The sequence below is a fragment of the Rhinoderma darwinii genome, chromosome 9 (assembly GCF_050947455.1).
Source record: "Rhinoderma darwinii isolate aRhiDar2 chromosome 9, aRhiDar2.hap1, whole genome shotgun sequence".
NCBI lineage: Eukaryota > Metazoa > Chordata > Amphibia > Anura > Rhinodermatidae > Rhinoderma > Rhinoderma darwinii.
The window spans coordinates 102,764,195-102,780,007 of NC_134695.1; the positions used below are offsets into that span (position 1 = coordinate 102,764,195).

At 44.0% G+C, this 15,813-nt stretch overlaps 1 protein-coding gene across 1 annotated transcript in view; it reads right to left on the bottom strand.

Moving 5' to 3' along the window:
• Positions 1-15,813, bottom strand: part of NLRC5 (NLR family CARD domain containing 5) — a 161,728-nt gene that overhangs the window by 21,257 nt on the left and 124,658 nt on the right. Inside the window, exons 38-40 of the mRNA XM_075837146.1 lie at positions 13,995-14,078; positions 12,078-12,161; positions 7,009-7,092 (exon numbers count right to left, since the gene is read on the bottom strand). Coding sequence (XP_075693261.1) covers positions 7,009-7,092; positions 12,078-12,161; positions 13,995-14,078 — 252 coding nt within the window. The remainder of the gene's footprint in view (positions 1-7,008; positions 7,093-12,077; positions 12,162-13,994; positions 14,079-15,813) is intronic.

A 15,813-nucleotide genomic window follows, 5' to 3' on the forward strand; every position in this document is an offset into this window, starting at 1 on the left:
GCTGCTAGCAAAAACTGACATCGAGGCGGCGTTCAGGTTGTTGCCGGTCCATACAGAAAGCCAACGGCTGTTGGGTTGTTTTTGGAATGGGGCCTTTTACGTGGAGCAGTGCCTTCCGATGGGGTGTTCCCTTTCTTGTGCATACTTCGAGGCGTTTAGTAGCTTCGTGGAGTGGGTAAAGAGGGGAGTATCCGGGGTCGACTCGTTGATCCATTACTTAGATGATTTGTTATGCGTTGGCCCGGGGGGTTCGCCGGTTTGCGGTAATTTGCTTCATGCTCTACAGAAGGTGGCGAGGGATTTTGGGATTCCTTTGGCGCCGGAAAAAACGGAGGGCCCGGTAGCGACGATTTGTTTTTGGGAATCGAAATAGACTCGGTGGCAATGGAGTGTCGTCTCCCGGCGGATAAGTTGGGTGCTTTGAGGCTGGAGGTTCAACGGGCTTGTAGAATGAAGAAAATGACGCTGAGGGAGCTTCAGTCGCTGCTGGGGAAGTTGAATTTCGCTTGCCGGATTATGCCGATGGGGAGGGTGTTTGGTAGGAGGTTGGCGGCGGCAACGGTGGGAGTGCGTGCGCCGCATCATTTTGTGCGGCTCAAGGAGGAGTACCGTGCTGATCTTCAGTTTTGGAATGACTTCTTGGGCCAGTTCAATGGTCGCTCGCTATGGATGGCCCCAGCGCAGGATACGAGTGTTTTGAATATTTTCACGGATGCGGCTGGGGCGGGTGGTTTTGGAGCTTACGGGGGAGGTCCGTGGTGCGCAGGTCAATGGCCGGCTAGCTGGGTGTCCAGTGGACTCACGCGGAATCTGGCCCTGCTCGAGCTGTTTCCCATCGTGGTGGCGGCTACCATTTGGGGGGACTGGCTCAGGGATGAGAAGGTCCGTTTTTTACTGCGACAACATGGGGGTGGTGCTTGCCATTAATAACATCACGGCGTCCTTTCCTCCGGTAGTTCAATTGTTGCGACATTTAGTGTTGGTATGTTTGTCGTTGAACGCGTGGGTGGTGGCGGTGCATGTCCCGGGTGTACGGAATTGTATCGCTGATGCTCTTTCTCGCTCGCAGTGGGACCGGTTTCGGCAATTGGCACCGGGAGCGGAACGTCTCGGTTTGGCTTGTCCGCAGCATCTTTGGGATCTGGTCTCGGTCCCGTAGAACAATTGGTACAAAGGTCTTTGGCGCGCACGACGTGGAGTGCTTATGCTGCTTGTTGGAGGCAGTGGGAGGAGTGGGTAAGAGAGTTGGGTGACGTCAATACGGATAGAGACAGGTTGGTGGCACTTTTGTACTGGTTAGGGGACGCCTGGGAGGCGGGGTTTTCAGTGGCGAAGGTGAACCGGTTCATATCTGCGGTGGCGTTTGGGTTTAAGTTGCGGGGCTTTCAGGATGTATCGAAGGAATTTCTGGTATCGCAGGCTTTGAAGGGGTTGCGCCCCGGGGTCGGTTATGTGCCCAGTAGAGTGCATGCGGGGTTTTACGCCAAACAGGGGGTCTCCAGATTTGCCTTTGTTACGTCATGTGGACGGGTCGTTTTTGTCCAGGTTTCAGTTTGGAGCTGTATTTAAAAAATGTTTGACGGCGGTTGGTGTCGCGGCAGGCTCATATTCATCTCATTCCTTCAGGATTGGCGCAGCAACAGAAGCGGGGCGCTGGGGGTTGGATGATGAGGGGGTGAGGCGTATTGGTCGTTGGGAGTCCAACAGGTTTAAGTCCTATGTCCGCCCCCATATGTTATGAATTTTGCTGTTAACGCTTTACAAATGTTATATGGTGGTGCCTAATTGTTTTTCCGTTTCAGATTCGCCTCCGTGTTTGGTGTGGTTGATGGGTCATTCTTACGTGCACTGGGGGGCTTTGAGGGCGGACGTCCGCCCGAATGGTCGCCAGTTGCGCATTCCGCGACAGGATGCGGTTGTGCATTGGCTGGGTTTTAGAGGTATGTCGTAGAGCAGGGTGTTGGCGGAATTCCAGACATATGCTCGGCTTGATAGGGTTCCGGAGGTCTTAGTGTTGCACGTGGGTGGGAATGACTTAGGAGTCCGCCCCTTTCGTGAGTTGGTGCGGGATATCAAACATGATATGTTGTGTTTGTGGGTATCTTATCCCAAGTTGGTGATAGTGTGGTCGGACATAGTCCCAAGAAAGCATTGGCGGTTAGCTGGATCTGTGGAGAGAGTCAATAAGGCTCGCATTAAAGTTAATCGGGCGGTGTCCCGTTTTGTGGCAAAAAACGGGGGCATTTGCGTGAGGCATAGGGATTTGGAGTCAGGAGTGGGGAATTTCTGGAGGAGTGACGGGGTTCATCTGACCGAGGTTGGCATTGATCTTTGGAGCTTGGCGATAGCAGAAGGAATAGAAAGGGCGGTGGTGGTGTGGAGGAACTCACAGGCTTAAGGTGGTCAAGGCCTGTTTCGCTGTGGCGGGGGGAGTCCTTGAGGCCAGTCAGTACAAAATGGTGGGGGGTCGCATCGGGGGTATGCGTCCCCCAAAAAAGGTACATGGTTGAAGACTTCATCGGGTGGTATCCCTTTGAAGTGGTCTTCTGGTAGAAGGTATATCACTTGAAGGCTTCATCGGGTGTTATCCCTTTGAAGTGGACTTCTAGTGGTCGGTATATCACTTGAGGGCTTCATCGGGTGTTATCCCCTTGAAGTGGACTTCTAGTGGTCGGTATATCACTTGAGGGCTTCATCGGGTGTTATCCCCTTGAAGTGGACTTCTAGTGGTTGGAGCCATCTGCAGAGGTGAACGGTGCTTCCGAGCTGGTTTACGGCTGGAGGTAATTGGTGGTTTGCAGATGGCTAATTCGGTGTGTTCTTTAAAAAGGACTATCTGAGGGGGCTTCAAGGACTTCCTCTGCTCGGGTTAATGTTATGACCCATGTTGGGTCATGTGAATTATTAGGAGGAATTCTCTGGTGGATTCCTAACTAGTTATCCGAATGTTTCGGATTTAAATTGTTTTTATAAAACTGTGAAATTAATAAACGGCTGCTGTGGCCATTTCACATCCAACCTCGGTGTCATGTGTCGTTACTAAATGGGGATGGGGGATAGTATGGTTTAAGGTTAACACACGACTCTACCTAGGCAGGTCAAGAAGAGGCTGGACGCAGCTGCAGGCTTAAGGGAAGCCGACATGACCGTCCTGGTAGGGAAAGGGTTAATGTTACGAGGTCAGGGAAAGTTGAAGGAGCTGAAGGAGGGACGGGGAGGAGTTAAGGGGGGCGGGGGGGCCGTTACTGCGCTTCCCGCTGTTTCTCGGCATTGAGCCGGAAGCAGCGGGAGGAGTAACACACAGTAAGCAAAGCTCCCACCCTCCCACCCTTGTTTTGTTACTCTTTAGGTCTTATGTACGTCTGGCTATGAGCGTTGTGTTTTTATTTTGTGTGCTTATTTAACATGTTTTTCTTTTTTCCGGAGTAGGTTCTGTTGTCATGGCAGCTGGCGGGGGGAGTCCTTGAGGCCAGTCAGTACAAAATGGTGGGGGGTCGCATCGGGGGTATGCGTCCCCCAAAAAAGGTACATGGTTGAAGACTTCATCGGGTGGTATCCCTTTGAAGTGGTCTTCTGGTAGAAGGTATATCACTTGAAGGCTTCATCGGGTGTTATCCCTTTGAAGTGGACTTCTAGTGGTCGGTATATCACTTGAGGGCTTCATCGGGTGTTATCCCCTTGAAGTGGACTTCTAGTGGTCGGTATATCACTTGAGGGCTTCATCGGGTGTTATCCCCTTGAAGTGGACTTCTAGTGGTTGGAGCCATCTGCAGAGGTGAACGGTGCTTCCGAGCTGGTTTACGGCTGGAGGTAATTGGTGGTTTGCAGATGGCTAATTCGGTGTGTTCTTTAAAAAGGACTATCTGAGGGGGCTTCAAGGACTTCCTCTGCTCGGGTTAATGTTATGACCCATGTTGGGTCATGTGAATTATTAGGAGGAATTCTCTGGTGGATTCCTAACTAGTTATCCGAATGTTTCGGATTTAAATTGTTTTTATAAAACTGTGAAATTAATAAACGGCTGCTGTGGCCATTTCACATCCAACCTCGGTGTCATGTGTCGTTACTAAATGGGGATGGGGGATAGTATGGTTTAAGGTTAACACACGACTCTACCTAGGCAGGTCATGTCTAACACAAAGTGAACTCATGTGCACTGGGCATCCATGGTGCCTTCTCGTATTGTGGGTCAATAGCACCTCCTGCTGTGCTATTTCCCTGCCAAAAAACAATGGCTGCTGTGCCCCAGACATTGGCGTCCCATAGAAGTCTAAGACATCCTTGACTAATGTTTCTTGCCCACGTGTCCACTTCTGCATAGAAAACATGATGGAACAGGGGCAACAGCTATTACCACATACAAATGCAAGTGTATGCATGGCCAAATATACTAAATCGTTCTGAAATAGACACATTTCTCATGTTATATAATTATTTGGTGCCTACCTACTTAAACAGTTAATATATTTACTAAAGAATGATACAGACATTATATCGTGGGACACAGGGCCAGATTTACTATTGGAGTTTCGCCAGCATTCCGGACTAAGTTGCACCTTCGCCCGACAAGTAGTCGAGCTGAGTATGTCATAGTGATCTACCAATGTGAGATCTGTGATTTTATCCTTGTACTGCAGGTAAATGGACTGCTTTAGAGCGTAAATAAACAGAAGAGTGAAATGACAAACTCAGCTCTGCTGTATCAGTAGGATTAATAGAGTATGCCCTAGCTCATTCACAGAGCACTGCGTACAATCCGCACGGATACAACGTTGTGCAGCATTATTCTTTGGGAAACATTTAAGCGATAATGACAGACGCCTGGTGCCGGGTGCAGTCTGCGCTTGGCAATAACATAGGTCAGAACACAGGATATTAGCTCTGGCATGCACAGCTAACAAAATAAAATGTTCTTTTCACTTGCTGCTAAAAAGGAAGTTGCTATAGCAACCTGTCGGTGCCTGTCTGTGTATACGCCTCACTGGTGATGTCATCAGATGCCCCAGGACTGCATGCCCATGAAATAAACAGCAGCTGACATGGGCGAGCCGTTATGTAGTGTGTGGGTTACATAAATGTCGCGCAGTGGCACTTAGTACCACCATTGTACAACAGGAGTAACTGAGAGCCCAGTACTGAATCATTGGTAAGTTGTGACTGTAATATGAATTGCAGCTCGTTCAACAACATTGCATCTAAAATTTATTTTATACGTAACTCGGAATGGTGATTATACCTCAATTATAATAGTTTCCTGTGGAACAATACATTTCACTGTGACATTATTACATTGGCGTGATATGCGATACAGCAGTAGACTGAACTCTGCGATAAAATGCAGAATGTTTAGGTACAAGATGCAAATGATCCTACACGTAGATGTTAAGGAGACACAATTTCCTTTGTCCGCTTTCATTTGGAAGTTTCCAATAATTTAGTTCACATAACTCCGAAAAATAAAAGTCACCAGTAAACACAGGTTCTTATTAAAGGCTATGGACACCTTTGATGGGCATTTTTTTTTTTTTTATAAATAGTCAGTCAGTGTGTTTGGTGTAACTTTTTAATTAGTTTTTATTAAAAATTAATTTTACTTTTTTTAGATACAGCTGCTCTGTATTCTCTATACACAGGTCTGCGGACCTGATGGGTACAGTGATAGTGGGTCCTAGGTGTCTTGGACACGTAGGATCCGCCTGTTATCTATCACATCGAAGTTCATAACTTAGATGTGATAGATTACAGGTGGATCCTGCGTGTCCGAGAAACACAGGAATTGCTGACAATGAACCCGTCAGGTCTGCGGGACTGACGGATTCAGGACATAGTGAACGAATACAGAGCAGCTGTATCTCAAAAAGTAATTTAAAAAAAAAATAAAGACTAATTAAAAAGTTACACCAAACACACTGACTGACAAAAAAAATGAATAAATGCACATCAAAGGATAACATAGCCTTTAATTAATATTAAGATTTATGGTGGTCGTAAGTCTTGTTACCAGGCCATATGTGACACCCCATACAGCATGGAAGTCTGATATGCCCTATTCGAACACACAGATGGCACTCCCTTAGGGTTGGCCCTGGTTGTTTCCTAGATATACTTATATTTTGAAAAACTGTTTGACAATAAGGCCACCATGGCCACCACACTACCGGACAACTGATGACCTATCCACCGGTATATCATTGGTGTGGGTCCGACCCACGCAGCGTTAAGCCGCTCCGGCTGCCTCCGGTCACCGGACGTACATGCCGGAAGCAGTTGGCTCCGGCCACGGAATAGTGGCCGAGCTGCAATACTGCAGCTCTGTTCCTATTCAAGTGAAAAGGAGCAGAGCTGCAATTCTGCAGCACAATTGCTATGCAATGTATGGAGCCAACTGCTTCCAGCTCCGTACATCGCATAATGTGCAATAACATCCGGTGCCCGCAGGCAACCAGAGCAGCTGAACGGCGCGGGGTCCTGGTGTCGGAACCCCACAGATCATATACTTATGACCTATCTGGTGGATATTTCATCAATTGTTCGGTAGTGGACAACCCCTTTCATTTTTCATTTATGGCCTTAAGAAAGCTGGGTGTCAAACCTTGTTGGAAATGTAATGGCAGCCATATTTATTATTATCAGCCAGAAACAGATATACTAAGGAATGGCTGAATATAATTTGTAACGTCTATATTTATTGTTAAGTCTATATGGCAGGTCATGGGAAAATCGCAGCATTACGACAACCACAATGTTTCCCTAAGGGAAATAAGGTTGCAAACCTTGCGACCAGTGCAGATTTTTTGCGACAGTCGGAAGGTCATCCGTGCATTGCGTCTTTTTTTACTGTAAGTGGCGGGCGACCAAATGTAGCTTTGTAGCCCTAACACAGTGATGATTTCTTAAAATTGTATTTTAAAGGCATATACTCACGTAATTCTGAGATCTGACCGACGGGCTAAGGTAAAACAGTTTTTTTAAATCTGATATATAACTGTACAAATTAGATTTACTTACTGAAGAACCTTTAAATTCTGTACTTGGGACACAGCAGCGACTAAATGACATGTGGCTTTGTTTTCTAAATTATTTCCAGATAATCTGCAGGAAAGTTAAATATATTGTAGTTATAGAAGCAATACACAATACTGTACATCAAATTCTCAGTGGTCTGTGTAAGAGAGTAAATCGCTGGGAAAAATCTTAAAGTCGTTATAAGCAATTCCAAAACTGATGGCCTATCCTTAGGATAGGCTATCAATATTAGATCGGTGGGGGTCCGACACTCAGCACCCCCACCGATCAGCAGCTGGGACAGCGCTGCAATACCTTACACAGCCACCGCGAAAGTAACGGCGTGAGCAAGTATGAACAGGAAAGAAACCCGTGGTAAATAATGGAGAGGCTGCAGCGCTTGTACGAGCGCCACTGCCTCTTCAAACAGCTGTAAAAGAAATGATGGACTGCACTACTTTCTTAAAAATTCAGGCGCTATAAGGGTTCGGGTCTGGACAACCCACAATTTGTACAAAGGAGGTAACCCAAGCACTCAAGTATGAAAATAAATTATGAGAAGGATTATTTTTTTCAAAATTTCCAAAGGTTTTAATCTTCAAGATATGTATTATCTTGGTAGGAGTAGTACAGTTGTAACAGGCGATTTTTTTTTAGATGTTTCAGCCTATCCCAGGCCTTTGTCACAATCGCTTAACTGGTATTCACAATTGCTTAACTGGTATACAAGAAAGAAAATAAAGTATAAACAATACATAAACAATAAAGTACACATACATATGTAAGTAATAGGTCACTTCGTGTAGGATATACATATGGTATAGTAAAGTTAACTTAAACTAGAAAAATATGGATATCAAAGAGCAATGACATATAAGCTTAGAGAACATAGATTTGCCCATATTTTTGGGGAGATACATGCCAGAGTTCAAGAGAACAAGACACAAGTAGATTTACTGATGTTGCAAGCTAAACAAACAGGCATGGATAATATGGCATGTAACAAAATAAACGAATATTGTCGTAATTAATGATCAAATATCATAAACAAAGCACGGAGAAGCAGTTGAAAATAGTACATTATTTAGAAGTTGGAGGGGTATTGTCAAAGTACCCCTCAGGACCATACCATACCAAACGAGGTCCCAGGTAAGGACAGCAACCTGGTAGTCAACATCTCCTCCCACTCCCTGAATCCCATAGAACTCTCAGTCCTTCAAAAAGGTCTATCCTTCTGTCCCACTACATCATGCAATACTTTTACTTTAGAACAGGAGTTGAACAGGTTCTACAGAACACTTAGATTAAAAACTCATTTCCGTTTATACGAAACAACCACAAACGTTACGACAGAGACTTTACCACAAACACAACTTTCCATTTCACAGTTAGGTTTACGCAATCAGAGCAATTTTTCGCCCCCCAAAATCTATCATGCCACAGAAACAGCAATTGAATTAATTGAAAGAGACACCCGGAGTATTGTACAGAAATACAAACTAGGCTTATATCCGCATTTAAATAACCTGTCTAAGGATGAATCTAAGGCCCTAACATCTCTGAGTACAAACAAAAACATCATAATTAAACCAGCAGACAAAGGGGGAGCGATAGTGGTTTGGGACAAAGTAGATTATATAGCAGAGATAGAGAGACAATTATCAGATAGAGTCACTTATAAGAAAATTCACAACGACCCCACTCCAACCATTCGTAAAAAAAATCTCTACAATCCTAGAACATTATCATAACCTAGGAACCATTGATGACAAAACTTTGAAATATCTCCAAAATCCCCATCCTGTTATTCTGGTCTTCTATATTCTATCGAAAATTCACAAATCCCTAAAAAATCCACCGAGCAGACCCATAGTAGCGTCCACAGAGTCTATCCTCTCACCACTCTCCATTTTTTTGGATATAATACTCACTCCTTTGATTAAAACAACACACTCCTTTATATTGGATACTGGCCATTTCCTTTAGAAATTAAAGAACATTCTAAGATAAATCCATCTTGTATTTTAGTAACTCTTGACGTGAACAGCCTCTATAGCTCAATCCAACATGAAAAGGGTATACAAGCCATCACCCAACTACTAGCGTCCACCAACATGACCAATGAATCCATGACATGTTCTCTGAAATTATTAGATCTAATACTACATGATAATTTTTTCATGTTTGGTGACGAGTTCTATGTACAAACCTGTGGCACGGCCATGGGATCGAATGTCGCACCACCATACGCCAATGCCTACATGGCATTGTTTGAACAAGAATATGTTTACACCAATTTAGATTTTTTTGCAACATGTAAGATGTTGGTATCGATATATCGATGACATATTCTGCATTTGGGAAGGCCCTCAACATTCTCTAGACAACTTTCTAGTATACATCGATCAGGTGAGGGAAGAACTGAAATTTACACTAAACTCTGACACCAATAGTATCTGCTTCTTGGACACTATTATTATGAAGGACAGCGAAGCTCACTTGACTACAGATATTTATTCAAAACCTACCGACAAAAATGGCTTATTACACTATCAAAGTAACCATCCCAGGAACACCAAATACTCATTACCCAGATCACAATTTACAAGAATTTCTATAATTGCGTCTAATGACAATATAAACACAATTAGGTTAGAACAAATGCCTAACAAATTCAAACAGAGGGGATATCCTGAGACACTTCTAAAACAGGAACTGCAGAGAACATTATCACCCACGGACAACACTAACAGGCCTGACAAACACTCACAGACAAGGCTACAATTTGTTCACACATATCACCCAATAATCCGCAAACTACAATAAATCATCCACAAACACTGGTCGATTTTTACATACAGCCTACCCGCAAATAGAGGCATTCGAACATCCAGCCATGATGTGTTTAAAGAGACCAACCAACATTTGTGATCGCCCCGTCAGAGCCGACATAGGCAGTCTCACAAAAGTCATAAGACAAACATTCCTACAAACCAAACGTAAAGGCACATTCCCCTGCCTGTGCTGTTCATGTTGTTCTAATATTATGAAAGGTGACACTATCCAACACCCACACAGCAACAGAACCTTTCCCACTAGGAGATACTTCACATGCGATTCTAACTTTGTAATTTACCATATCAAATGTCCCTGTGGTTCTTGCTCAAACAATGCCATGTAGGCATTGGCGTATGGTGGTGCGACATTCGATCCCATGACCGTGCCACAGGTATGGGCTAATCTATGTTCCCTAAGCTTATATGTCATCGCTCTTTGATATCCATATTTTTCTAGTTTACGTTAAATTAACTATACAATATGTATATCCTACACGAAGCGACCATCTATTACTTACATATGTATGCATACTTTATTGTTTATGTATTGTTTATACATTATTTTCTTTTTTGTATACCAGTTAAAGGGAAGGTGTCACGTCAATTTTTTTTTTTTATATAATATTGCTTTTAGTATGTCATTAAAATAAATTTTATTTATTTGTGTTTTTGTGTTGTACTTTTTACTTTTTTCTTTCTTTTACTTCTCTATGGGGGCTGCCATTTTTTTTTTCATCTCTGTATGTGTCGATTAACGACACATACAGAGATGGCATACGACACATACATCCCCATAGAGAATGTGAACGGGAGCCGTTCCATTCACTATAGCGTACGCCGTCTGTGTGGGAATGGCGCATGCGCCGCTCCCAAACAGACCAAAGGGAAGGTCTTTGGTAGAGCGACATCCGGCGCCATTTTCATGTGGACCGGAAGCCGCAGCCGGACAGTAAGATGACGACTTCCGGTCGCGGCTTCCGGCCATATGTTGAAGGCAGCGCAGACGCAAGGACTAGGAGCGGAGGCGGCAGCGGCGGCAGGAGCAGGTAAGTTATGTTAGTGTATGTGATTCGTGTGTATGTTAGTGTTATACTGTCTGATTACCACTGTATCTAATCCTCCTACACTGTGCATTCGCTCAGAAAATGGCGGCACACAGTGTAGGAGGTGTGAACATTCAACCCCCTCCTTTCTCCTGGCAGTAGCCAGGATAAAGGAGGGGGGATTGTGTGAGGACACTAGAGCGAGTGTGTCTACTCCAAATTTGCAGCATAAAGCAATGAGGTTGCTTTACCACATTGCCAATGCTGCAATTTTGGGAATTGCTCCCTCTAGTGACCAGCACATGGAAAAGTTATAAATTAGAATCTAATTTATAATATTTCCTGACTTGTCAAAATGTGTAATCATTTATATACTAACTGTTTAACTGAAAAAAAATAAAAAAATTTCTAGCGACACATTCCCTTTAAGCGATTTTGACAAAGGCCTGGGATAGGCCGAAACGTCTAAAAAAAAATCGCCGGTTACAACTGTACTACTCCTACCATGATGATACATATCTTGAAAATTAAAACCTTTGGAAATTTTGAAAAAAAGAATCCTTCTCAAACAGCTGATCGGCAGAGGTGCCATGAGTGAGACCCCCTCGACCTAATTTAGAAATCCTAGATAACCCCGTTAAAGTAAGTACGTTTTGATATTTGAACCCGCAGAAATATAACTAGAGTCCTGCAACACGGACATGGTTCCCCTAGATTCGTACAAGCTATAACATATTCAGCACCTTTGGCAATCGCTCCCAATTAGAAAATGGGTAGTCCAGATCCCCTTTAAAGAGTGCTGCCCTATGCACATTCCAGTACTTATCAATAAAGATCTATGTTATGACTCGCAGTCCAAAAGTTTTAGAAATTATGACAAAAATGTTAGTAAGGCTCTGTCCTCATTTGTGTTGTGGCTTCTGTTAATAAGGTAAGTCATAACGCTGTGCCGGGTTTGTCATATGACGGATACCACCAGCGCCTGACACACCCCATAGACTTACAATTGGGTACATCAGTTTCTGTAGCGGTGTCTTTTGTTTTGATGGGAAAAATAACACTATTTTTCCCTGCAAATATGTAGGAATCTACTACGGAGGCTCCGACACAGATATAAACAGAGCTTTAAACTATATATTATAAGACATAGTTCTTTGTTCTTTAGATCAGAGGTCATCTGAAGGTGACTTACTCGATCTCTTCCACAAGCGGGCACTGTCTTAGCGCTTCTGCAAGCTTTAGTCCTCCCATTGGGCTGATGTTACACTGTGAGAGCCTAGAAAATATAAGGATTCACTGTTTACATCAAAACACAGTCTCCTGCATTATCAGATACCCATATACACAGCAGATGCAGCAATACTCCTATTTCTGTCATTTGAAAAAAAAAAAGACTAGTATAAATAGGATATGGACAGTAAAGGTAGGTAGAAACTAGAATAAACCTACAGATATTTTGTTTTTGGGCTAAACCAATATTTGTTTAACACAGAAGCCAACAAAATCACTTGTCACTTTACCTGCCTCAGTTCACACAATGGCATCCTGCACTGAAAATGACATGAGGCTAAAACTGTCTTAAATTGGTTCAATATCCTTGTACTGAATATTCACCATGCATTTGGTAGGAGTGCCTAAAAAGACACCAGTGTTATAATAAATGGCATGTGGTAGGTGGGGCCATGTTACAGTTTTTGGATTGGGGCCGAAGAGCTTCAAGTTACGCCTTTGGGAGCAGCTGTCAACACACAGCTGCTTCCTTCTCGGTGATCTGTGAGGGGATTGAATTCTAATAAATCTTGTTCCAGCCCGCTGTATGCAGCCTCTAATCATATTTTCTATAGTTTACATCCCCTTTACAGTCAGGTGGTTTTATGAATGAATGTGTGACATTATAAATAAAACATACAAAATTGTTCTTCTACAATTGTACCTTGTAAGGTCACCCTCCATAGGTATTACAAATAGGGTATGTGCACACGTAGTGACCAAAAACGTCTGAAAATACGGAGCTGTTTTCAAGGGAAAACAGCCCCTGTTTTTCAGACGTTTTTTGAGCAACTCACGTTTTTCGCTGCGTTTTCGCAGCGTTTTTTACGTCCGTTTTTGGAGCTGTTTTCATTGGAGTCTATGAGAAAACGGTTCCAAAAACGTCCAAAGAAGTGTCCTGCACTTCTTTGACGAGGCAGTCACTTTACGCGTCGTCGTTTGACAGCTGTCAAACGACGACGCGTAAATTACAGGTCGTCGGCAAACCCATTCGAACGAATGGGCAGATGTTTGCCGACGTATTGGAGCCGTATTTTCAGGCGTAAATCGAGGCATAATACGCCTCGTTTACGGCTGAAAATAGGTCGTGTGAACCCAGCCATAGGATCCGTGGCAAGATTCACTGTTTTGGAGCCAGGGCAAAGCTAGCAATTTTATGACTCTGTGCATTCTAACCCAAAGTGCAAAAGCAGTACTTATGGTTTAGTTGTTTAAACTGTGATGTCAATAATCTGAAACGTTTTATAGCCTATTGAGTGATGGCTTTTGATTTTAAGTTGGCAAAATTACAGCTGTTCCATTCCATTCCAAGTATTTGGAAGGAGCTGCTGTCAGTTGCAGTTACTGTCAGTTGCACAGAGGCCCAGTAAGTAAGGAGGTCCACTGTCCCTTTAAAAGTGACTTCCTGCTGTCTATTAGGTAGCATGTATTGGAGCGAGCTGACTTTTGGGGGTGATCCACCTGTGATGGGTTGTTTACTTACCAACATACCCTTGAATATCTTCATTTAATCTAGTGTGAGGGGGGGGGGGGCTACAGTTATCTACACACGAGAAAAGCTTCTAGAAGTGGCCTTTGTGCTGGTGGATTAAGGCAAAAGTATATTGATGCAAACAAAAGAGCTCCATAGAGCTCCAGTAACTTCAAATCGAACAGTTATGGGTTACCTTGCCTGCAATGAAATAAATTGATGCAGCTAAGTTACCATTGTTAGTTGAGGGGGTACAATCACTAAATACATAGTACGATTTATTATCATGAGAGGGCAAAATGTTTGAAAACTTGTGTGGTAAAACAACTACCCCTTTAAATTATTGTAAATAAATGAACCAGTACTTACTTAATTTTCTTCAATCTCAGTAAACTCGGCAAAAACGCAGCAAGTTTTTCCATACTAACATCTCCAATGCTATTGCAGCTCAAACTGCAAAAAAACAACAGAAGACTGTTAGCGTTCTCTGCAAATAGCTCATCAAATGCCTAAATGGGACATCACGTTTAACAGCAGCAGGGAATTTAAAAGAACGGGTGTAGTTTTTTAAAATTATTTTATACCATATTCAGTTGGAAAACACCAATGCACCTCTAATTAGTGGGGCCATTTCCAAAGTGTACGGTGTGCTCGAGCAACTTGATGCGTAGTTTTTCCTTTTGATTGCTGTCTTTTTGTTTGAAGGTTTAAGACCTATGCTGCCTATGTGAACCTGCATGTGTGTATAATTTTAGTGCTTTACTGGCACCTAGTCTCTAAATTGCACAGCTATTTCGTTTAGCGGTGTTGTGTTATGAATGCAGGACCTGTGATCACATGACTAGATAGGCAGGTCCTCAAGTCCTAAAGTAAATCTATGTATAGCAGGAGTTCGGCGCCACAGGAGAGAATCTGGACGTGCTATGTGTAGAGCACGTACACCCCACTGCTGGGGGTGCGGGCTAGTGAGACCTGCCACAGCGCCTGCTACAGCAGGAGAGTGCAGCTGCGCATCCCACTGAGAGAGGCTGCTATCCGGAGAATGCTGCATCTGGGAACTGCTGTTGATGTGAAAAAGAGAGTGGGCGGCAGAGGAGGGTTAGGTGAGCAGGGATGCCTGCGACTGCAGAGGCACCAGGACGCCAGATGTGGAGAGATGGCACCCGTAATGCAACTCTATGGGCAGCGGCAAAGAGACGGCCAAGAAGTGAGTATACCAGCTGTGGTGAAGGGCTGTTTGCTGTCTGAGGGACAGAGCCTGGAGTAGAGACTGCTACAGATGACAGCATGTTACAGAGCAGCTAAGTATATAGGGACTGCTGAGTGCGACAAAGAGACTGCAGTGATACTGGTGGCCTATGCAAATGAGGAAAAGGCAAACCAGTGTTGGGCAATATCTTGGCACAATGTGGATCAGTGGAAAACTGTGAGCAAGTGGACACTGACGTGGAGATTGATGGATGTAGTGTGGCCACCTTATACTTAACCACCAGAGACTGAGCCCAAATGTGTTATATAATATGTATATCGTGAACCTCTTAGTAGTTAGCTATTGAACTTCTGTACTGCGTGTTAGGGTATGTTCACACGAGGGCGTCCGTAACGGCTGAAATTACGGGGATCAGCCTGAAAACATCCCCGTAATTTCAGCCGTAACGGCATGTGCAGGCGCTTGAACGCCGCGTCCATTACGGGCGTAATTAGCGCTGCTATTCATTGGAGTCAATGAATAACGGCTCCAATTACGCTCAAAGAAGTGACAGGTCACTTCTTTGATGCGGGCGTCTATTTACGCGCCGTCATTTGACAGCGGCGCGTAAATTACGCCTCGTGTGAACAGACAAACGTCTGCCCATTGCTTTCAATGGGCAGATGTTTGTCAGCGCTATTGAGGCGCTATTTTCGGACGTAATTTGGGGCAAAAACGCCCGAATTACGTCCGTAAATAGGCCGTGTGAACATACCCTAAATGTCAAATTACTACAGTGGTTCTCCTTTAAATGATTAGTATTCAGTCACGTGCCCGTCTGGGAGGGTGACAGGGAGATACGGTCTCAGCTGCCATGCCTAGACTGAGGAGGAACATGAAATTAGGCCACATTCAGCGGGAGAATGCAACAGGCATTGTGACGCCACGTTGCTCCGCCAAGTGCGTAAAAATGGGCAGGTACCACTGAGTAGTTGTGAT